This window comes from Panthera tigris, chromosome D2 (genome assembly GCF_018350195.1).
Source record: "Panthera tigris isolate Pti1 chromosome D2, P.tigris_Pti1_mat1.1, whole genome shotgun sequence".
Classification (NCBI taxonomy): domain Eukaryota; kingdom Metazoa; phylum Chordata; class Mammalia; order Carnivora; family Felidae; genus Panthera; species Panthera tigris.
Window position 1 is genome coordinate 69,051,429 of NC_056670.1, and position 23,798 is coordinate 69,075,226.

The 23,798-nt window shown below is 50.1% G+C and overlaps 1 protein-coding gene across 5 annotated transcripts in view; it reads left to right on the top strand.

Moving 5' to 3' along the window:
- VTI1A (vesicle transport through interaction with t-SNAREs 1A) overlaps positions 1–23,481 on the top strand; it is a 356,388-nt gene extending 332,907 nt beyond the window's left edge. For 2 of the 5 annotated variants that reach the window (XM_015539823.2, XM_007087172.3), the window contains one exon: positions 11,570–14,689. In XM_015539823.2, the coding sequence (XP_015395309.1) occupies positions 11,570–11,663 (94 nt within the window). In that variant the 3' untranslated portion in view covers positions 11,664–14,689. Of the gene's footprint in view, positions 1–11,569; positions 14,690–18,140 lie in introns of those variants that run through there. The other 3 variants (XM_007087174.3, XM_015539827.2, XM_015539822.2) reach the window with 2 other exon arrangements.
- Positions 23,482–23,798: the final 317 nt, after the last annotated feature.

A 23,798-nucleotide genomic window follows, 5' to 3' on the forward strand; every position in this document is an offset into this window, starting at 1 on the left:
CCAGCCAGGAGGAACGGCAGGTGGCCAGCTGAGCAGGGCAGTGAGGCTGCTCACAATACAGGGGCAGGACCCAGTGGGAGTGGGGAACCTCAGGGCACCCAGCAGGAGGGGGTGGGGCATGGGGGAGAAGCACCTAAACTGGGAGCTGGGAAAGGGGTCATCCTGGCCTGTCATCGTGTTGGCTGCCTTGTGCTGAGAACTTGACCACGGCTACACCTGAAGTGGGCTTTGGCTTCTCCCTGGGTAGGCCTGAGCCACCAAATCTGGGTTGTCATAAGTCAGGATCATTGTAACATTAAATGACATCACACATGCAATAGACATCCAAGACCACAAAAGGACACCCTGCCTTTTTAAGAGTGTCTAGAACACAGTCCCGTGTGCTGCCCACACCCTGTGCCGAGAATGCTTGGGAGAGATTCCTTTATTACATTTCACGGATGAAAAGAGACTTTTAGACCTTTCCCAAGATCACACAGTGCGTCTAGCTAATTCTCTCACCTGCTTTTTTCTGTCAGGCACTCTATTCCAACAGATGCATTAAATTAAATCTTCTGCAGATCGGGCATCTTCCTAGAGTATATTCCCTCATCTGTAGGGTAGGTGATGTAGACATAATAAAAAATCATGCTGTTCGAGGTCACTGGGGGACGGGCAGTTGTGAGAGGACAATTGCCATTCCCCTTTTCCCCCGAATTCAAGGAGGGATCAGGTGATCATGCATTTACCTAGAAGAGAGAGGCAGAGAGGACAATGGCCAGTGTGCCCATAACTGAAGAAAACTGACGAAATATGCTACTGAATAAAAATGAACCTCATCTAGGGGTGCCTGGGTGGCTCAGTCGGTTGAGCAACCGACTTTGGCTCAGGTCATGATCTCACGTTTTGTGAGTTCCAGCCCCACATCGGGCTCTGTGCTGACAGCTCAGAGCCTGGAGCCTGCTTTGGAATCTGTGTCTCCCTCTCTCTCTGCCCCTTCCCCACTCATGTTCTGTCTCTCTCTGTCTCAGAAATAAATAAACATTAAAAAAATTTTTTGGGGTGGCGCCTGGGTGGCTCAGCCAGTTAAGCGTCCGACTTCAGCTCAGGTCATGATCTCACGGTCTGTGAGTTCGAGTCCCACATTGGGCTCTATTCTGACAGCTCAGAGACTGGAGCCTGTTTCAGATTCTGTGTCTCCGTCTCTCTCTGACCCTGCCCCATTCATGCTCTGTCTCTGTCTCAAAAATAAATAAACGTTAAAAAATTTAAAAAAAATTTTTTTTTAAATGAATATCATCTTAATCATTTACTGTGCATTTACACTGGGCACTAAGAAAAGAGTTGACTTTGGTTAATTAGCATTCTGTACTTTCAACAAAATTAACTAGCATACCCCATTATTCTGTCTATGGAGAAGCACATAAAGATGAAGATTTCAGGGGTGCCTGGGTGGCTCAGTCATTTGGGCATCTGACTTTGGCTCAGGTCATGATCTCACGGTTTGTGGGTTCGAGCCCTGCGTCGGGCTCTGTACTGACAGCTCAGAGCCTGGAGCCTGTTTCGGATTCTGTGTCTCCCTCTCTCTGCCCCTCCCCTGCTCACGCTCTGTCTCTCTCTCAAGAATAAATAAACATTAAAAAAGATTAAAAAAAAAAGATGAAGACTTCAACGACTTGCCCTTCAAACAACCAAGAAGAGTCTGGTAGAAGACGTAAGACAAACCGATTATATCAATAACCACCATAGTATTGGGGTGTCCTGCAGGGGTGGAAGATAAGATTAGAGGGGTGATTTGAGGCCTTGGCGAAAGTGGGGATGAGAATAGTCTCCACGTCACAGGATTGTTGTGAAGGCTCAACAAAGTGTAGAAGAGGCCAGAACGGCACCTGGCCCAGAGTAAATGCCCAGTGAGTACGAGCTGCAGGTGTGATGTGGCTATGTCTGTGCTCAGTCCTTGATGAGGCATCGCCCCCATCACCAGGGACACCACCCCGCCAAGGCCTGAGGAAGAATCCCCAGAAAGTCCAGCCGGGTCGGATTTTCTAGCTCCGAGATTCGAAAACTTTCATGGTTCTCTGATTGGGACTTATTTTTTTTATTTTTTATTTTTGGAGAGGACAGAGGATTGTCCACTTTTTATTTTGCCTAGTAAGAGAGACTAACTTCCAAGGAGAGAGTGTATTTCCGATGTCCCAATAGGGTCATCGAGGCAAAAACCTACCATCTACTATCACCATCACGCCGTAAAAGGAAGGGCATTTGAACTTGAACATGGAAACGGTGGACAGGACACAATATCAAAGAAACGGGAGGTCCTTTAAGTTGTGTAATCTCATCTTCGGAGAGAAGGAGCCTTCCATGTTACTCTTTGTTTATGGCTTCAGCTTCAGTCTGGAGTTGGGGAGCCATGTCTTCCGTCACGCATGCACCAGGTTGTGTTCCTTGATTTTGTCGAACGGGCCCCCTCAGAAGCAGCGTGTTTGTGAAGTGCCATCGCGTGCCATCGCCACGGTGGCCCTGGCCGCTCGGATGAGCCTGAGCATTACTGTGAAACAAGAATGGGTCTGGGGGGTCTGAAGGCCCAACTGTCCCCCAAATGGTTGACCTTGGACACGTCCCTTCGCCTGTCAGGGCCACAGGGTCCTCACCTCTGTAACCAAGAGTCCTGCCCAGGGTGTGGAGACCTCCGCCAGCTCTAGCAGTCTGCAAACCTGTGAGGGTTTAAGTATATCATGCGTTTCTAGAGCATCATTATTTCATTCCTTTCAAGTTTTTTCTAAGCACTTTGATTCTATCTGAAAGCCCAGTCACCAGCAAAGCCACCCTCCAGGCCCCTCGCCATGGTGGAGTCCATATTTGAGAATGGCGGTGGCCGTGGTGCCCAAACTGAAATTTGATGTCCACATTTGGCAACAGAGCACAACGTAACCGCAGATTACTGATCAAAACCCGTCGGTCTTATCAGTGAGCTCTGACAGGTACTTGCTGGCTGCCTTCCCAGGCTGGGAAGGCATCCCCGAGCCAGCCAACGGGACCCCCTCCTCCCGCCTTTGATGTCCATGCGGCCACCTCAGAGAGAAGGAAGCCCTGCTGGGGAGAGTGTCGCTGTGAGGCCCAGATAGACGCCAGCCTGTGGGAACAAGAAGCTTGGCGAGCTTGAGGAGGCGGCGGCTTCCTGGACTGCTGCCTTCCTCCACCTTCCCAACCAGCCTCTGGAAGTTTCCCAGGCAACTTCTCCGACCTCTAGACAACTTTCTTCCCGCCTCTCACCTTTCCTGAAATGGCATCCTCTCTCACAGAATTATTTGCCGACCGCCCGCATGTAAAGGGCTTTTACCTTCCAAAGTGCCTTACCATCTTTAATGAACTAATCCCCGTTCTCCCTGTGGTTGGGGGAGCCGAAGTTGCTTGGGAAGGAGCTGAAACCCACCCCAGGCAAATCCACACAACAAATTGGCCTGCGCTGGCATTGCTCTAATGATGGCCTTTGTTGTCAGGTTTCTGTGATTGATTGCTCATCGTGACACCCTGAGCTCCCACAGGGCTGGGACTCTCGTGTTACCTTTTTTCTTCGGAAGGACTTGGCCAAACCGGCCATACCTGTCTGCGCGTGGCCCGAGGACCACCCTGTTCTCCAGCAGAAAAGGACCAGCCTTCCGTAGCTTTTAGCTGTTAGACCAGGAGCGAGCAAACTGCAGCTAGCCCCACTGCCTGGTTTTGTATGGCCCACAGGACCAAAATCACTTTACGTTGTTTCTTTTTTTTAATATTTATTTTTGGGAGAGCGCAAGCGGGAGAGGGGCAGAGAGAGGGGGACGGAGGATCCGAAGCGGGCTCTGTGCTGACAGGCTGACAGCACAGAGCCCCATGTGGGGCTCAAACTCAGGAACCACGAGATCCTGACTTGAGCTGAAGGCGGACCCTCAACCGACTGAGCCACCCGGGACTGAGCCCCCCCTTTATGTTTTTAAATGATTGAAAAAATCAAAATAATTTTTTTGACATATGGAAAGTATATGAAATTCAAACTCCCATTTCCTAAAAGGAAGTTTTCTTTGAACACAGCTACCCTTGCCCGCTTACGTTGTCTAGGGCCGCCTTCGCGCCACAAAGGGCAAAGCTAGCACTTGCAACAGAGACCACATGGTCCACAAAGCCTGAATATTAGTGTCGTGAGTTGAAATGTGTTCTCCTCTAACCCTCTGGCCCCCCAAGTTCATGTGTCGAAGCCCTAACCCCAGGACCGTGGGACGTGACCTTATTGGGAAATAGGCTGACGTTACTGGTTAAGATGAGGCATACTACGGCAGGGTGCTCCCCTAATGCGGTAAGAATAGCGTCCTTATAAAAAGAAGAAACTCGGGCACAGATACACGCACAGGGAGAGGGCCATCACCAAGACGGAGATCAGGGTGACACAGGCACCCCAAATATTGTCAGCGCACCACCAGCAGCAGGGGAGAGGCGTGGAACAGATTCTCCCTCCGCCTTTGGAGGAGCCAACCTGCCAATACCTCCGTCTCTAGCTTCTAGCCTCCAGAACTGTGAGACCGAGAAATTTCTGTTGTTGAAGCCCCCAGTGTGTGGTCCTTTGTAAACTAATACATTTGCTCCCTCGTCCCTTTACAAGAAGACAGTTGCTGATCCCTGTTGAACTAAGTAGAAATTTGGAAGTGGGGGTAAGATACTCTGGTCCTCACTCAGGACCTAACCTAGGTGTGCCAGGGCTCAGGCACCCGTCCCTGTCTCCTGGGTTCCTCGCTGGAGTGTGCTCCTTTCTCCACCTATCAAAATGTATCCCTCCTGTGCCCTGTTCCCTCAGGGCTGCCGGATAACCCACTTCTCCTCGTCTTAGGTCAGGAAGTGTGGACGATGAATGGTGGGCGATGGCTTAGTAAGTTGGCCCAGAGATGACATCTGGTTTTCCTCTTATTTTTGTTTTAATTTTTTTTAATTAATTACTTATTTATTTTTATTTGAGAGAGAGAGAGAGCGTGCACGCGCATGCACGAGCAGGGGAGAGGGGCAGAGGGAGCGAGGGAAAGACTCTCAGGCAGGCTCCACACTCAGGGTAGAGCCTGCCATGGGACTTGATTCCACCACCCTGGGATCACGACCTGCGCCGAAATCGAGAGTCAGATGTTCGACCGACTGAGCCACCCAGGTGCCCTGGTTCTCCTCCTGTTTTAAATGCCTTATCCCAGAGGCAGGAGTCTTATGAGACAAGTCCTCTCAGGTCCCCCATCCCGTGTGGCTTTGGGCAGCTGCCCGCTCTGTTCATGAATGGAAATTCTCATTCTGAGATGAAAGAAACAACAGCTCCTAAAGATTAGGGGCCCCACAGCTCGGGTCAAAATTTCCAAGGAACCAGGCTGGGACTCTCCTGCCCTTAGAGGAAGACTTTGTACAGTCCCAAAGTGAATATGTGATGCAGCCTTGGAAACGTGGGTGGAGACATGGAGACCAGTCCTCAGAAAGGCCAAGCCAAGATGGCCAGGTCCATATCCTGTTCTGGATCCAAAACTCCCATGTATCTGTGTCCTGGGGTTGCCATAATGAAGTATCACAAACTGAGTGGCTTAAAACGACAGCAATTTATTGTCACAGTTCTAGGGGCTTGACGTCTGAAGTCAGGGAGTCAGCAGGGCCATGTTCCTTCTGAGGGCTCTAGAGAAGAATCCTTCCTTACCTCTTCCAGATTCTGTGGCCCCAGGCATTCCTTGGCTTATAGCCAAATCTCTTCAGTCTCTGCTACCAACCTCTCACATGGCCTTATTCCCTGTGTCTTTCTGTGTCCTGTCTTCCTATAAAAACACCAGTCACTGGATCTAGGGCCCACCCTACACCACCCTAATTTTATCTCAAGATCCTTAACAGATTGCATCTGCAAAGACCCTATTTCCAACTGAGGTCACCTTCTGAGGTTCTGGGTGGACATGAATGGGGTGGGGTGGAGAGGGACTCTGCACCTCAGTAAAATCAGTATGGTTGAAGTGAGAGAAGTCTCAACCAAACTTGCTGAAATCCAAAGGAAATTGTTTGACCCCTGTGACTGGGAAGTTTCAGTGTGACTCTTCCTGCACGCAGCAGGATCCAAGGGTCCAAATAATGCTTTTAGGAATCAATCTCTTTTCCTCATCTCTGGACACTGTGTTCCTCCATCTTGGCATCTTTCAGGCAGGTTGCCATCCTGCAGGGTGATAAGAATGGCCTCTGGCTGTTCTAGGCTTCCATTGTCCCTACAATCAATCCCAGTAAAGAGAGTACCTTTTTCTTGACTTTCCAGAAAAAAAAAAAAAAAAATCCCCAGAGGTCTCTATCTGGCTCCGGCGATGTGCCAGTTCCTGAACAAATACTTGTGCAAGGAATAGAGAGCTGTGATTACCTGGGCCTGCCTGGGTCATATGTCTACCTGTGGAATCAGAGAATTGGGGTCAACCCTACCTGAACTCTAGGGGTGAGGCTGAGGATACTTCCCAAAGATGCAGAATACCGAAGACCCTGGATGGCCACGTATCAGGGGGCAGAACAACCATACAGCTCTAGCTCAGATGCAACCGTGTGCCCAGCTTTGAAAATGATGCTTCAAATTCAAGTTAATGTTACAGGCTGATGACAAGGAACCATATCCCCTATTCCTGTTTGCATTTCTTTCTGGTGAATGCTAACGTTGAATTTGATATCGAACTTAGAGAGCCTTTCCCTTGGCCCGTGTTTTTGAGAACTTCCCAGAGAGACACAGGTGCAGACTCCTCGGCACAGTTTACCCCATGCTCTCATGATTGCTAATCGTTCTGCCCATTGTTCCTGTTCTGTCAGACCCCAGAGGTGGGGCATCATTATTCAGGCCCATTGGCCAGGCAGGAAAGCCTGTGCAGGACGGGGCACTGAACCTATGGAGTGTCGGGCACTCTTCAGCTAATGAATGCAGGCTTGCAAAAGAGTTTGGACACTGCTGGCATCCTTAATGGGAGGGTGGCTAATAGCTAACTCCTAAAGCTGTGCTCATCTACGCGCAGCCCTTAGAAACCAGGAAGCACACAACATAAACCTTCAGAGGAGCCCTTGTAGGTAGAGCCTCTCCTTCATGCATTCAGCAAGCACATTTTTGAGAATGTCTGTGCCAACCTCTGTTTGAGACACTAGGAATACAAAAGACAAAGGAGAGTCAGATCCTAGAGTCTACTTTTTATTGGAGAAACCCGTGCAGAAACAGAAAATCATAAAACTGTGTGATAAGGGATGCACAGGGAAGTACAAGAGTCAGACAAGGTCACGGTCAGGAAATTCTTCATGGAAGCAGTGGGAACGACACGCTGTAGATCAAGGACTTGGTTTTGGAATCTGGGTGAATCAACCTAACGATGCCTTTAGGTCTCAAATAACAGGAGACCTAACTCAAACTAACTGGAGAAATTAAGTTAACTTTTTTCTCATCTAACTCAAAGTCCAGAGGAAGGGTCGTTTGATACAGGGTTTCACCGTGTTTTCAGGACCAGGGTTCCATTTCTCTGCCATTCTTTCTACTGCGCTATCCTCCGCGGGTCAGCTTCTCGGGATGGCTCCCCTTGTGGAAACAAAACGGCTGCAGCAGATCCAGGCCTAACATCCACACCCCATATGATCCAGGTGACGCAGCATTCGAAGCCAGGCTCCTGGGACTCACTCGGTTGGAATGGCCTAAGTCACGTGGGTGCATCCCATCTCATTAAGCCATTTTTCATCGCCTTAAGACAACTCTGCTGTGAGTCCAGGGGAGTCTCCTGGGCGGTGGTGTTCCATGTGATGAGTCGGGGATCCAGGCAGGAGCAGTGCCCGCCGTCCTGTAACTCCACTCCTGAAACATACAGCCTCCTGAATCAGAACGGCAAGGGAAGAGCCAGCAGAGAGTCAAACACTGCAAGTCAGATGCCATCCCCTGGCATGGGACTGACAGCCAACACTTCTGCTCACATTTCGTTGACTTAACGCAAGTCACGTGGCCGCACCTAACTTCAAGGGACAGGTGAGAGCCGTCTGTGCCTAGAAGTAGAGAATAGGGTGACGCCTCCTGCGACTGGAATTTCCGGGCTTCTCAAGCGGGAGAGAGAACCGCACCACGTGCCACGCCCGCCTGCCCCCTCTCTACCCAGTCCCCTCGATCCCGCTGCCACACGCAGGAGCTTGTTTCCAGAAGGGGAGGAGACTGGCAATGGAAAGATTAGCCGCTCCCAGGGTTCCACACGGGGATCAGTATTTTCAATAGTACTTTGTGAGTTCAGCCTCAAAGTAAATGGTTAATTCATCTTGTATCAACAGCACTGTGATTCATAATGTAAACTTGGAGAATCCTTGATGTTTCGGGCCCACATTCCTTTTAATTTGGCTCTGCGTTCTTTTAAAGCCACAGTGTGCTCACTTAATAGAATGCAGCATGCAAATGCACAAGTTTTTGCCCGGAGGCAATTTAGCCTGGCTGTTTCAATGGATGTCTTCTTTCAAGTGTATATTCTTTCTTAAATTATTTACTGGGTAAACACACTTTGCATTTTCAAAAGGGAGATTAAGACAGCTTGCTGCAGACCTAGCTGAACGTAAAGCCCCCGGTTGCCCAAAGTTAGAAAGAAGTTACTTCGGGCTTCCCCAAAGTTCCTTCCCTGGCTCACTAGCTGGGAACCCCTCTCCCGGCTTGTTTTTCTCATTCTCTGCAAACTCCCTGTTCCTTTCTGCTTTGCCTACAGCAATACCTGCCAGCCGCCCCTGGCTGTGACTGTACTCCAGGCTTCCTCACAGATGGGGCCCGCCAATGCCAGCCTTTGTTTCCCCTGCTCCGGGCTGGCTGGTTCCTATCCATTCACGGGCCCCAGCAGCTCCCTTTTCTGGTCCTTAGAGGCACCATATCAACCTATAACACCTTTGAGGTCCAAAGCTGGGTTGCTAGCCTGAGTCAAGCTTACTTCCAACTCTTGTCTGCTCCAACTCTTCCCCCACCCCCCTTCTACACGCTTTGTCCTAAAGATCTGCCAGCCCTTGGTTTGAAAGCAAGTGCTCTCTCCTGCACACATCCTCCACCGCCCGCCTCCGTTCCGCGAGGACCGTTCCTTCTCTTAGCTTCAGGGAGAAGACCCAGCAGCGCTCGGAGAAGGCATATGGCATGAAGTTGCCTCTTTGGGGGGTTTGCTTCAACTTGTAACTTCAGCCTTTTCTGTGCGGACTCCCTGCGTTTTTCCTGCAAATTGAGTTTGCGCAGGTTTCTCCTCCGTTCACCTTTGAATGGACCCATTACAATTACAGGAGCTGCGTTCTTTGATGATCATCCTTCGGGTGGGTCTCTTTTGAGTGCGGTGTGCCAGCAACTGTCCTGTGTGTGCTGGGGCTGTAGAGGAGAGGGCTCCGGGCTCTGGACACACCAAGGAGTGAGTGGACAGTTCGGTCTTTCTGAATGTCTGTGACCCCAGCAGAGAGGTCAGGCTCTCCTGGGATCGGTTATGTGCTGAGTGAATTAAACATATAAGCTGTGAAGAATGATTGTGGGGGAATCACACCCCTGTTGGCCTTGAGATGAGGGAAGCCAGGGAAGAGCTGAGGATTCAGGGATTCCTGTGTATTCATTTTGCTAACCATGCTTCAGATTAAACAAGTAACACCCGCGGTTAATCCTTTATAAATTAGCATCATGGATGCCTTGGGGCCCTCAACCCACAAATAAAATGGTTGTCAACCGAGAGATACACTACCGTATATTACTTAAGGCAGACTTTTAAAGAGTTTTCATGCTTTTAATCTGTTTCACTGCTGAGTTTCAATTTTGCTGATTTCCTCTGCAAGTCTGACGCAGATGACTGTGGTAAATAGAGATTGTGACAGTGACTTGGGCCAACGGGATGTGTAGAGACTGCTCTGAAGACTTCTGCCCCCTTCCAGAGAAGAGGGGGAAAAAAATCAATTTGGGTTTTAAATCAAGCCAGCAAGTAGCACCGATCAGTGTTCATAATTAGCCTCACTTTAACAAGGCGTGAAGTCCTGTTTCTATTTATTTATTTGGGGGACAGAGAATCTTCCTGCCTCCTGAGTAAATATGGCCTGTTAAGTCTGAATTAGCTGTCATGGCAGAAGAATTAATGTCAGGGCGCAGCCTTTCTAGTGGGCAAGGGAAGAAATAAACGAGACAGATCTTAGCTGAGCCTTCCGTGATAAATGAGGACCGAGCAGACCATTCATCTCCTTCGAGGAAAGTGGACACAGGCACTAAAGCAGTTTTGCGGAAGACGTGTCAGCAAATGTGATCATTTTGTAACCTGTCAGGAGGCAAGGATGCTAGTCCTTCCAGGGGCCCACGGGGGAGGGGGCTTGTCTGATGTGACCGTCTCTCCATCCATCCATTTAGGTTTGGAGAAGGAGGGGGTGGGCGAGGAGAAATCCAACTGAAGCCACAAGGATGTCTTCCTTCCTTCCGATGAGAAAGAAACTCATCCGGAAGCTAGAAAAGCCTGCCAACACCCTCCAAAGGTTTCTTCACAGAGATACAAAAATAGGAGGGCAGGGTCTCCATGAGACTAAGACAGCAGACCTTTTTCTGCTTGATATTTGCAGGAACAGGCCGATGGGATTTGCTGTGGGGTGTTAGGCACAGGGATGGCTGCCTCTACCGCCAGCCGCTCTATTGCTGTGGTGGGTCCTGTAGGAGGCGGGGTGGGGGGGGATGTGTGTGTGTCAGGCCACTTGACCTGGGTCCCCTTTGACAGTCTCAACAAAGCATTCTGTGGCTCAACCCCTTTTCTCAGACTGAGCTAACACGCTGTGAGGCAACTTCATTGGAAACTCTCTGCAAGCATCTTGGAGCACGTGTCTCTACTCTGGGTCTCCTCCTGACCTGCCAGTTCCCCGTCATTCACATTGGCTTATATTTGGGCCCCTGGAATCCCCAGAGGTGAGGGCCCACCAAGCAAAGCACATGAGGCGCTCGGGTACTCTGTAATTCTCATTTCCATCTTTTTTTTTTTTTTTTTGTTACGGAGCAAATGTAACGTTTCCTCCTGGCATAACTGAGCAGTGAGCCCCAGTGACAGATGACGGTTTCACAGCCTGAGCTTCGAGTTTGACACTTGCTTCTTAATCCTGTCCTTTTCTTCCTAAATCTCTCTTTTACTTTTCCCCAGGTATTTTTGTACAGGTAAGTACCTCACTGACATATGTTTCCTTGGAGTCTTTTACTTTAACGGGAAACACTGCAAAAAAAATGAGGCTTGTCTCACATTTTAAATTAAAAAGAGAAGCTCGCGTGGGGCCCTTGATCGCTTAAAGATTACCGCATGGTACCCTGAGCCTGGAAAGCCATTTGATTCGCTTTAGCATTTCTCTGAGTGCCGCGTGACAGTCACCGCGGAGTCGTTCATTTCCTCGTGCGTCGTTTGTAGGCCCAAAAAGCTCGTGCACACACACATGCACGTGGGTACTCACGCGCGTTCACACTCAAGCCCCACACGGGGCTCCCTACCCCCACCTGCGAAACCGTCGTTTGATTAGCCAACTTGGTCTTGGCTGGTCTTGGTCAGAAAGTCCTTCATTTATCTGTGATTTTTTTTTTTTTTCCTTTGCTCTTTCCTAGAATCATCCAGAACCGCATCCTGGTCGTCATCTTGGCCATCATCCTGGTTGTCACCATCCTGATGGCGATCACTTTTTCTGTCAGAAGACGCTGATGGATCTGCTCTTCCCTGATAAACAGCAACAACGGCTTGTTCTGAGTAATTAAGACAAAATGGTCACATGAATCATTCTTTTGCGCCGACAGGCCCTGAACGACCCTCCCTCTTTTCACCACTGTTCGGCTGAAGCGCAGAGTGTAAAAATATTTTCTATTCCTGCTTGCGTGTGGGTCGGTTTCCTTTTCTAGGTTTGTCTTCACCCAGATTTGTTTTTTGTAGGAGAAGGTGAATGTTTATTTGCCTTTCGGTAATTTCATCTACGAACCAAAATAGCTTTGGTGACTTTCTTCCTTGCCCCGTGGACGTGTCAGGGGTCATGGTTTGGGATAGGGCACGATGAGTCAGTCGTGGGGCATCTGATGGGCTGTGCTGTTTGTCACACATCTCTTGTCTCCAAATTGCCCTTCTGTGATGTCCAAGGATAAAAATGCAGAGAAAAACAGAGGCCACAGCCAGTGACCCACTCCAGCAAACCGGCCCTGTTCCTACCCAGGCATAATGAATATAGTCTACCTGCCTGAGTGCTTTCATTGTAAAGGTGGATATTTAATGTCACTTGTGCAGGAAATTGACTTAGCACTTTCTCTGTTTTTATATATATATACTTTTCTTTTTTTTTTTTACAGCCAAGAATATTTTTGCTGAGTCTGCCCAAGATCCACTTTTCATAACTTTGCTTACTGGCTACATGAAATATTTCCTTACCTTCCCCAAATCCCACAGTCCCTAGAATTTGCTGGCAAAGTAAGCCTTGGCACGGTATTTAATTGTGACCCCCTCTCCCCTGACCTGTGTAAGCATCTCTGTATCCTTTCGGTTTTAATATCTGCACTGCCAAAAGCAGCCCTCATACATGCAAAAGGTCTGACAAGGTTCCCTCCACATCCATTCCAGTATGTAAAGAGAACATGAATATTTCAGGAAGAGCAAGAACATGAGTCCGTCAGTGTGAAATTTCAAATGTGATTATAAATATGGCATAGAGTCCTATAGGATGATTCACTAGAAATAAACTTTATGGAAAATGTTCACTAACCTCCTTCAAAAGAATAGGGGGGTTGCAGCGTGTTACAAAGGACGGCTTGGATTTTCTACAAAAAAATGTTAGCACAGCCTTCCTGAATTCACTGTGTATTCAAACCTCTGACATGCTTTGTGATTGTTTTTGGTTTCTTTCTATCCGAGGTAACCGGGAATTGCGTTCAAAATGAGTTCATTTATGATCAGGCTTCAAGTTGCCCAAGCTGAGGTCATTTTCCCCCTAGTCATAAAGCAAAATGTGTTTTTCTTAAGACTTCATTGGCATTTACAAGGTCCGTACTATCTTTTTGAATGTAATTGGAAGCTTTGAATCCTTGAAAAATCAGACCTGTTCTCTTCATAAAAAATGCTAACCACCTGTGCCCAGAGATTGAGATCACCTGGATGGGGCACTTTATTTTATATTTTGCCCCAACTCCGAGAAGAACCTTTATGGTTTAGAGAGGAAATGCAGAATGGCAAAATCCACCGGAGAGATCGTACTTAGCAAAACAGGCCAGGGCCTGCGTGTGTCCAGATAAATCATTTAGTATTGTGTAAATAAAGCTGCAGCCTTTACTTTGCAGGGATCGTATGGGATTTTGGCAGGGGGAAGTAGGACAGTGAAGGAGTGGGAAGGCAGTGCTAATTTTCCTATCAGCTTAAGGGATCCATCTCAGCAAGGTTCTTTTATTCCGATAACGGATTTTGTACATGCTGAACACATTGAAGAAACCATTAAAAAGCAGGGGAACAAACAAACAACCTCCTTCCCGTTCCAAAACACTAATGGTGGGGAAGTATTACACCGACCTCTCCGGTGGCTTCTTTGGAAACTGTTGATCTCAGCTAAAGCGGGTAACCGGTTATCCAGCTGTATACGCCTCACGCCTCTTCCCAAGGCCACCCAGCAAGCCAGGTTGGTCTGATCATCTAACCCGCTGGCTCCTCGATATGTCACTAACACCTTGCGTTCATGTTGAAGTAGATGAAGTGGAGGGCGGGGGCCAGGGGCACTGCTTGCCTCTCAATGGCTTTTCCTTTCCAGTTCTACCTCTTTATCAGCTCTTGCCTGAGATTTTGCCCCGGTTCAACCTTGAGAGTGAGAGAATCTGACCAGATGACCCTTGGCCTACCAGCCCCATCAAACCCACCTTGAGAGCGGCCCCCAAGACCCGGGTAGTGAGCGCTCTGTGGGAGGCTGGTCTGAAGTCCCGACAATTCCCGCCTGGCCCTCCGGCTGCTGCAGGAGAAATTCGAGACCGGAGACACGGTTTTCTCCCCACTCCCCTGCTCCACTGGGGAAGGGAGAAAGCCCACAAATCGAAGCAGGTCCTAGATCTGTGAAAGGCTCTGGGAACTTCCTATGTCGACTTTGCGGACCAGTTCTCCAGTTGAGAGCCTGTGCTGAAAAAATGAGGTTCAGTGGGAAGGTGGGGTGGGGGGTGAAGACGAAGAAACACCGAGGAGGAAGAGGAGAAGGAGGCCCTGGCCATATAAAATTCATGCAGACTAAACAGTTTCCCTGACCGAATAAAGTAAAGCGGATGCTACCCTGCTCCGGAATCAAAAGCAATTTAATTAAAGTCTCTTAAGTTGTAAAGAGTTTTAAATGTTCCGTGTTGAAGGCGAATGCCTGCATATGCGATGGGCCTGACGTCAGCCGCCAGGCCTGGGCTGGGAGGCCATTTGCTATTCTGTTTAAGGCAGGCTGGATTGTCTTATTTTGGAACCAGCTTGGTGGGGGGTTTGCTTTGCTACTGCTTCTGAGCCCTGAGCTTCAAAGGCTGAAATTAATGGTGAACAAAATTGTGCAGCTCTGACCGTCCCATGCGGGGCAAGCCCATTGAGGGTTATCATTAAGTAAAGAAATAAAGAGGGGGAAAAAAGCCTGCCTGTTCCAAAAACCTCATCAGATAATGACCTCAGTGATTGGATTTTCATTACCAAACAGCATCCAGAGATTATCTACCCCATAGAAGAAGGGGGGGGGGGGGGGGAGGGTTGGAAAGAAAGAAAGCAACTGTCTTTCTCTCCTTCTCTTTCTCCTTTTTTTTTTTTGCACATCTTTTCTTTAAAACTGTCAGATCATTTCAGTATTTCAAATCCGAGGAAAACAGCCTGCCTGCTGCTGTATTTGAAGTTCTAATGGTGTCAAAAAGTCACGACTGACTGACAGCCGTCAGTCCCAGAGGGGCTCATTAAATCATAAAAACTTGACAAGGAAATAATTGCGCATCGCCAGCAACTTGGCGCCTGTTTAGACGTTTTTATTTTCTTTCATTATTAGTCCCCACCATTACGTTCATTAACAAATTGCATTAAACAACTGTTAAGGGCTAATGATTTGTTTATCGCTTTTTATTATTATTATTATTTAAACATTAGCTGTGTCATGTGGTACCCTAGCAGCCTCTTGCCGTCGTCTGACTGAATATTTTTCCACTCCGAGCTCTGGGTACTGTTGGAATATGAAATAGATTATTCATTACTCTCCTCTTTGCCACTGATTTGATTTCATGTAGCGTCTTCCACAGAGAAAGATGAAAACTTGTCAAAAATAGGTTATATCTTATTCGAAGGGGCAACAATAGCAGCAGGTACAGGCACACTTTAATATTTAATTAAGGTTGATGTTAACCCCTTTAAATGACTTTAGCTGTAAGTTCTATTCAAATGCAGAAGAGAAAAATAATTGTTCTTAATTTGCAACCTGTTCAGCAAGCATTCTTCCTGGAGTTAGCTGGAAATTTAGAGCCGAATTTTTAAATAATGAAATTTCCCGTCATAAATATTTATAGCCGTTTGTCTACGTAGTTGAGAATTAACTACAAGCAATGATTTCCTCGTCTCTCTGGTTTGAACTGCTAGCCTAGCAGGGCACCTGGCGCTTGGGAGAAATGGCTTTCCTGGGAGAAATGCACATCCAGAGCCAAGGACTGTTGGTTGGTTGTGGCTGGGGCTGGTTTCAGAGGAACCTCTGTGAGTCCCTTGTTTCTGGTCCACTTGTCTCCTCCGCTAGCTGAGTGTGTGGTTGGAGGACTGTGGTCTGGAGAGTAAGTAGGGCTTTCTTAAAGGAGCACTTGTGTGTCCAGTCGGCTGGTGTGGGGAGGGTGTGATGGGGTGTCCGGGGCGTCTCTGTGTAGTCAATGAGCTCATTGCTTTCCTAGTAGACAATAGGAGCCATGCTTTGCTGGGATTGACCTTCCGTCTTTTTTCCTTTCTGGGACTTGCCACCGGTGAGATCATCAGCTTTTCCGTGGGCTCTGAGCTGGAGGGGAAAGGTGGCACCTTCATCCCGAGTCTGAAGTCCGTGGCACTCTCCGTGCCGCAACTGCCGGCTGCCTTTGGTCACCCTGTTTGATTCGATAAGTTTCACATAAGCAGGGAAGCGCTCTCAGAGGCCTGGTTCATTGGTATGTCTGGGCTGGGGTGTGCTGGTCAATATCAAGGAACAAGGAGTACTTCCCTGCCGGCTTGTTTTCCTCCCACCCACGCATCCTCAGAAAGACAGACTCCTTGGGCAGCTGCTCCGTGGATGTGAAGGGGAGAGACGGCACATGTCCCTCGCTCAGCCACCACCTCTCAGCATCACCCACCAAAGGACAGACAATCCAGTAGGAGCCGCGGCATGGGAGGGGCTCATCCAGCAGGCACGAGCCACGTGAGGCCAGTCCTAAGCCTCATAGATCACCGTGGGCATAGAAACAGCAGACACACCAGGGCCTGGGGCGGTCTCGAGCTTCCATTTCAATCTGTTCCAAATTAGCCACATGACAACTCGCCACCTTCAGAACGGACTCCACACCTCAGCAAAAGATACGCTCAAAGTCGTTTTTCCAAAAGGAAGGAAGGCTTTGTGGTAAGCCATCCCCAGTCTGACTCCCAAAGACACTGGTTGCCTGAGATGAGATGCCAGCCCTCAAACTTGACTTCGTCCTCTGCTATAATTCATCACTTTAAACTAAATTCCAGGGAACATTCTTGCTTACATGGCTTTGCCTGTAACCCATCGCGCTCAAACCAGTGCTGTCTGCCAGGGGCCATCCACATTTTATGACAAGTCGGGTAGCTCTTAGACAACATGTCAGCCTTTTTAAAATGGGGCAGGTGACCGTGTGGAGAGCTCAGAGAAGTTTTTATTATAAATTTTTTTTTTTTAACATTTATTTATTTTTGAGACAGAGAGAGACACAGCATGAACGGGGGAGGGGCAGAGAGAGAGGGAGACACAGAATCAGAAGCAGGCTCCAAGCTCTGAGCCATCAGCCCAGAGCCCGACGCGGGGCTCGAACTCGCGGACCGCGAGATCGTGACCTGAGCTGAAGTCGGACGCTTAACCGACTGAGCCACCCAGGCGCCCCCAGAGAAGTTTTTTAAAGCCACAAGCAGTGCATCCAAGGAGGGAGACCAAGAGTGGACCGGCACAGGCAGGAGAATATTTGTGTGTGATTGGAACCAAGGCTGGATACAGGGTCCTGAAATAGGTGATGGAACGAGGGTCAGCATCCTCTTCTGTTGTAGAGGAGGGAAGACATAGGGATTGGCGAGAGAGACTGGCCGTGTCCGTTAGGATTCCAGGTCAGCAATAAGATGAATGTTCCAAAGCCAGCTTACCAGAGGCACGTAGGGCAAAAACAAGATGGTGGGGCAGACCCAAAGTGACAGGACAAGGGGATTGGGAATGTGTGAGGAGGTGAGGAACAGATGGTCCGTAGGTGAAGGATGGATTCCTAGCACCAGGGGAGAGGCAATGGTGAGGGGGGCTCATCCCGGGGGGGGGGGGGCAGTCAAGAGGGAGGGGCACGGGCATCAAGGCCCCGCTTTGTGCCACCCTGGGCCCATTATCGGCCTCCTTCAGGAGGAGCCAAAGGAGGGGAAAGGCAAGGTGCCTATCTCCCAGGACCCCGGCCCAAATCACACACAACCCCTGTTGTCATGCCTCAAGGAGCTCCCAGCATGCTGTGGGAAAAGCACTTCCTCATCCTGAATCACCTCATTACTCGTGCTACATAAATAACGAAGGCATCACAGAGAGAGGGGGAAATGCCAAGCAGCAGAGCTCTAGACTGTGATTCTGTGAACTCGTGCACCCCCTCCTTCCCTTCATCCAAACAAGGCCCTTTGGCGTGAATAATAGCTCAGCGGCCCCGAAGCCCATATTGATCTGTTGCACACACAGCTCCTCTGAGAGCTGCCTGGACTTTTCCTGGGGGCAGGACAGCACCGTTCAGTGCAGCGCCCTCCCTCCCCCACCTCCTCGGCCTCCCCAGGTGTGTTCAGGAGGGGACAGGACGGGGGCGGGGGGGAAACAGGGGTGGCCAAGGCCCTTCTCCAGCCCAGTGCTGCTTCGTTGCCTCAACGTTTTTGTTCTTGACTTATTTTGCCGAGAAAAGTACCTGAGTTAGAGAGAAATGGTTTTTTTTTTGTTTTTTTTTTTTACATGATGAGGCCCCACAGAGTGGAGAATGAAATACATCCTCGGGCTCCAGCTTCTCTCCAGAAGGTTCTGCCAAAGACCCAGGCCACAGAGGCACCCTCGGCTGACACGTACGGAGGCCTACTGCATGCCGGGCACTGGGCTAAGCGCTTTGGATGCCAGACTGCCCGTTCCTGTTAATTTTCTGTCCTAACACCATCAGAAGAGAGGAGCCGAGGATGTGGCTAGAATCCGTCATGTCTTTGGGGGATGGGGTTGTTGTTAAATTCAGTAGAGAAGCATCAGCCATTGGATGCTAAATGCGCAGGGCCTGAAGCCCGCCAGCCCCACACCCTGAGGCTGCAGACACACTGTCCCCCTCCTTGTTCGCTTCTCTTTTGGACACAGCAAGTGACCCAGGCCTTGGCCCTCCAAGCCACGTACAGTTGTACGATGAGCCAGGTCTCTGCACAGGGACACCCTGTGCATGGTGGGCTGGTGGATACCTGAAATCCCACCCTTAAAAGCCCATGCCTTTGGTGTCTGACCTCGAACCCTGGAAAAAAGCAGATTCCTTTTCCTCCGGTCAGCTGAGGTCCCATCAACCACTGATCCTTCTGGGTGAATTGTCTGACCCTCTCCTGAGAGCAGATTTCGGATCCAGGGGAGGAAAGACCCACCATGGGAGGGAGCAGTTAGTGATCTTTGGGAGAAAGGGTAGAAGGGAAGGAGACCTTGGCTGCCTGGTGATTTCTCTTGGGATCAGGTGCCTTGTGGGGTAATGAATGGGTTGCCGGGGGCACAGCCTAACCCTAGAAGCCCACACACATCCTGGCCAGGACTCAGGACCACTCAGGTCAGAGACACATGGGCCCTGCAAAGGCCAGATAACCGTTTGAGGGTCCCCTGGCACATCCCACAGCAATGCCTTTGTGAGGAGGAGGAAGAGGAGGAGGAGAGAACGCAGGAAGGAGGTTGGGGGTGTGGTGGAGGGATAGTTAGAACAGTAGGCAGGGGGTTCCAGCCAATTGCTTTCCTTGTGGAGCTGCTCCAGCCTGCTCCCCCGCCCCCACCGGCCCTGCTGACATAAGAAGAGGCCAAGGCTTCACAATGTACAATCTGGCATTTGGGGAAGAGCCCCGGGCAGCCCCTCCCCACACTGCCGCATCCAGGGGTCTCCGCATAGCAGGGACACGGTGACCCTCAGAGCCTCTCTCTGCTTGATTTCCATCTTTTCTTCATCCATGCCCACCACCACCCCACCCCCCACAAGAAACTACAGAGCGAAGAGACAGCTAGGGGCTTCAGTGGGCTCACTGCTGTCCCCGACAGGGTTTCTGAACAACCGAACCTCTCCCTGTTTGAAGTGTGAGAGGTGTAATCAGATTTATTCATCTAGGCAAAAGATATTTATTGACTATCTACTTACCGTTCCAGGGCCCAAAGACACATGGTGGAGAAGCTAGGTAAGAACACAGAGCTTGTGTCGTCCCACGGCCCCGGGGGCCATGGGTAGGAAAGTAGCTTTCATTCCCAGAGCCCCGACTTGCTATCTAATCTCAGGCAGGTCACTGTCAGGGTCTGAAAGGCACATCGCACCGTCCATGCCTCTGCCACCTGCCACTGGTGCCCCTGAGGTTAAAGCCCCGTCTCCCCGAATTCTCGCAAAGCACTCTAGTGCTGTGTGTTCGTGCCTTCTTGCAACTTCCAGGACTACGTGTGCAAAATGGCCCCGCTGAAGTAGAGTAGGGTTGACATTTGCCTGCAAGTGGTTGAGTCCCCATCAGCATTGGCTTCATATCCAGGACCAGCCCCCGAGAGGCAGGGAACAGGAATGGGGACCCTTTAGATTGGGACTGACTTAGAGGGGTTTTTTCCTTTTTCTTTTTTCTTTCTTTCTTTTTTCTGCTTATTAAATGATAAAGGTTTGACTTGGCAGGCAATCAGAAACCCAAAATATCATAAAAGGGAAAAAAGTTGCCGAGTGGCTAAGAGGTGCACCACGGGAGTGTCACTGGGCTCAGCGGCGAGGTGAATTGCTGAGCGATGGAGCAGGAGACATTTTTCAAAGGCTTCTCTCTCCTTCTTTTCCTCTCTCTGTCCCCCATGCAGAAAGGGGAAAATAGAAGCAGAATCCAGATTTGGGCACGAGGCTGATTGGTCACCCTCCCCCAGACAGTGGAGAAACTTTGATCTGGGGACAGGACGAGCCTGGGCATCCCGGCAGAGGCTGCCACGGGTCCCAGCCTCCGGACAGGCCTCCCTGAGCTCCCGTGAGGGGACGTAACCCACATGGCGAAGGACAGCCAGAGAGAGTGAGGTTGGAAATGAGCAAATGTGGGACCGGCATCCCTTGAGCTCCGTGCTGGCCACCTCGACGACAGTTTGGATAGCCAAAGCCAACCAAGAGCCAGGTGGATGGGCTCAAATTCGTGGAACCCTCTAGCTTTGCAGGCTTTAGGGGCCCTTTGGGCCAACCTTCTTGTTCGGGTGGGGAAATGGTGCTCAGAGAGGGAATGAGACTTTGCTCAAGAGCACCCAGCAGATGGGTGGTGAGGCCAGGAGTGGAGTCCGGATCTTCAGCCTCTAGTCGAGCCTCCTCTGCACAAGGAGACGTAACTCAAACAGCACCACATTCTGGAAGCCGTGGCCCAACTACAGCACCGCTGGTCTCTTTGGTAGTGTTGGCCTTCAGACCACGGGAATAACATTCCTCAGTTACAGTCTTTAAACCAACACATACAGAAAAACTCAGGTCCGTCCCTGGCGGCTATGATCATTTTTTTGCCCTGAATGTCAGATCTTTGCTCTCTTGAGGAACTAACCGGCAGCGGGCACCCTGGTGTCCCCTCAGCTGAGCTCCTAGCATCACCGGGCAAAGTCCTTTCTGTGCTCAGGTCTGCCATCCCGAGCCACCCCCGTCTCCACCAAAAGAATCGGGTGAGAAACAATTAAGTGAGAATCAGAGTCCCCCTCCCCTGACGGCGAGTCCACAGCGGCCTCTGGCAAACACCTTGGCTGTGGATGCTAAGAACGTGCTGGAAGACGCCCTGATGATGTTCCAAGTTCTAGTGGTTGTGGCAGCAGTGGATTCACCCCTAGGAGCAGCCTAGCAGGGAGCCCCCGCGAGGCTTTGCTCTTTTCCCAAAGTCTGGCATCTTCCAGGCCAGAGGTACTCAGAGCTCTGGGCCCTTCCGTGCCACCAGCCTGGCATGTGGCCTCATGATAACAAATCAGAGCCTGCTTGGGGCTTTGGTGCCTCATCTGGCAAATGGGAAAGTCGTTTGGAAAGTCTCAGGAGGGTAGGCCCCTGCCAACTCCAGTCATCCACGGCAGTGGAAAGGGAATGTTCCTGATAAAGCGAGGGCCAAAGGCGTAGGAGTAAGATGGCAGCCGCGGGTGCGTCGAACCTCCTGGAAGAGCAGGAGACTTGGTGCGCCGAGCTTTTGGGTGGTCTCGGATGCAGGGCCGATAGCATGGGCTCGTGACCGGTGCGGACGCACGACTGGCCCCACACTCAGGAGGGCCCCACACTGGGTGCTTAATGATCTACAGTCACTGTCTTGAAATTTGTGATAATTTTGTCTTTGTAATTGTGTTTTGCAAATGAAGTCCAGCGAGCCAATGGACCATGAACTCGGAGCTTGGAGACCGGGCTCACAAGCAGTCCTGCCTCCCTGCTTCCGGGGTCTGATGCTCAGCCCCCTGGAGCCCCATTTCCACTTGGCCTTCCCATCCCAACCTCCACCCAGCAACTGCTGCCAGCCTGTCCCCCACCTGGGCTCAGGCATGGGGAGGGTCAAGGGTTGGACATGTGCAGCCCACAGCATCTTGGGGATGGGGCGTGACGGCCACAGTTCCTGCCTTACTCTGGCAGCATCAGAGCACATTTAGTGAAGGACTCACTGGGAGGGGCCTCTAATCTGCCCCAATACAGGGACCTAGGATACCTAGTGCATCCTGGCACAAAGCTCGCACCGCCCCTGGGGTTGCCCATCTTCTGGGGGTTGGGGCAGGGATCCTGCAGAAGAGGGAGATGCCTGGCTCGACCCCCTGTTCCAGGCCTGGGGCACAACGTGTCAGTCCAGCTGCTGGGAAAGAAGGGCGCCTGACCACCAGGCTGGAGGACAAGTGCTTGGCCAAGTCACAAAGCAGGGCCCAGCACCCATGGGGCTCTCTACTCCCCCTGGGAGAACCCCCAAGCCTCGGGGAGCCCTTTCTCCCTTCTTCCAACTTTCCTGAGTCCAGCTTGTCTCTTCCAGCCAGTTTGAGGCACCCTCTCGAAACAAGTGACAAAACGTGTTGTGTAACTGGTGATTCCACACACGTATCAATGTTCTGCTATTTACCTTTAAAACTGGCTTTACACAATATAAAAATGAAAAGTAAAATTCATCCTAGTGTTTTAAAAAGTTGACTTTACTTAGAAGGACGTTAACTAGAAAATTTGAAACACCATGCCTAGTCAAGAGTGAGAGACCAGGGAAAAAAAAGAAAAGGCATTTTTTTCCTGCTTTCTGAATACAGGGCTCCCTATTTTCATTTTGCTTTGGATCTTACCAATTACGGAGCCCGTCCTGCCTGGATGAGTCACTTTCCCTCTGGGGCACCCACTTCCCTATCAGGAAACCAGACCATTAACCTTGTGCTTCCCCTCCCTTGCCCACGGGCACATTATGAAGGTATACTCAGAAAAAACTCACGAACAAGATTTAGAAACCAGTGTGGTGCCAACCCTTGGCCTTGGAACATGGCCCTTCTTTCTTAAAAGGGGGTTCAGCCCCCCTCATGGAGCTTTCACCATTGACAAGTCAGTCTCTTCCCCAGGTATGTCCCTAGGTATTATGTCCTAGATCCAAACCCCCAGTCTAAAAGCCACCCCTCTCCCCTGGCGTACATTTGGACTGGCCTCCATATTTGGAACCCAAGCATTTTGTCAAATGGAAAGATGTCAGCCAGCCCAAGGGCTGAGGCCTGACAGTGTGCAAAGACTGGCCACTGGTCTCTACACGCATCCCTTTTATTTAACGGTGAGGCCAGGATTTCAGAGCTCAGTACAAAGGTACCAGCACTGGGGAAGGCAGGCGCCAACCAGGTTTGGCTTGAGGGATCATCTTCTTGAGAATGGTAAAACTCTTGGTTCCACTTAGACTTCCAGGGGGAAGATAGCTGCATTTCAGAATCATTTCCCCGGCTACTCTCATGGAAGTTTCAAGGGCAACTATCCACCTGCCTTGCCTGATGTTTGAGGACTCAACTGTCCAAGGGATCCATGTAGCAGCCTGTCATCTTCTGTAAAAGTACCGTTACTTTAAGATAACATTTGTGGGGGCACCTGGGTGACTCAGTCAGTTAAGCATCTGCCTTCATCTCGAGGTTCGTGGGTTCGAGCCCTGTATGGGTCTCTGTGCTGTCAGCGCGGAGCCCGCTTGGGATCCTCTGGCCCCCCCCCCGCCCCTCCCCCACTCTCTCTCTTTCTCTCTCCCAAAAATGAACATTTTTTTAAAAAAAGATAACTTTGGTGGGATGACTGCATGAGTGAATGAATGAATGAGTCCGTTTAGATCAAGTTGCCTCAAACGGAGCCCAGATATTAAACTGCATAACAGTGTGCCATTTCAGGAGAGGAAAACTTGGACGGCCGTTTGACTTCTTCTCCTGCCTTTCCCCGATAGTGGAAGATCTCGCAC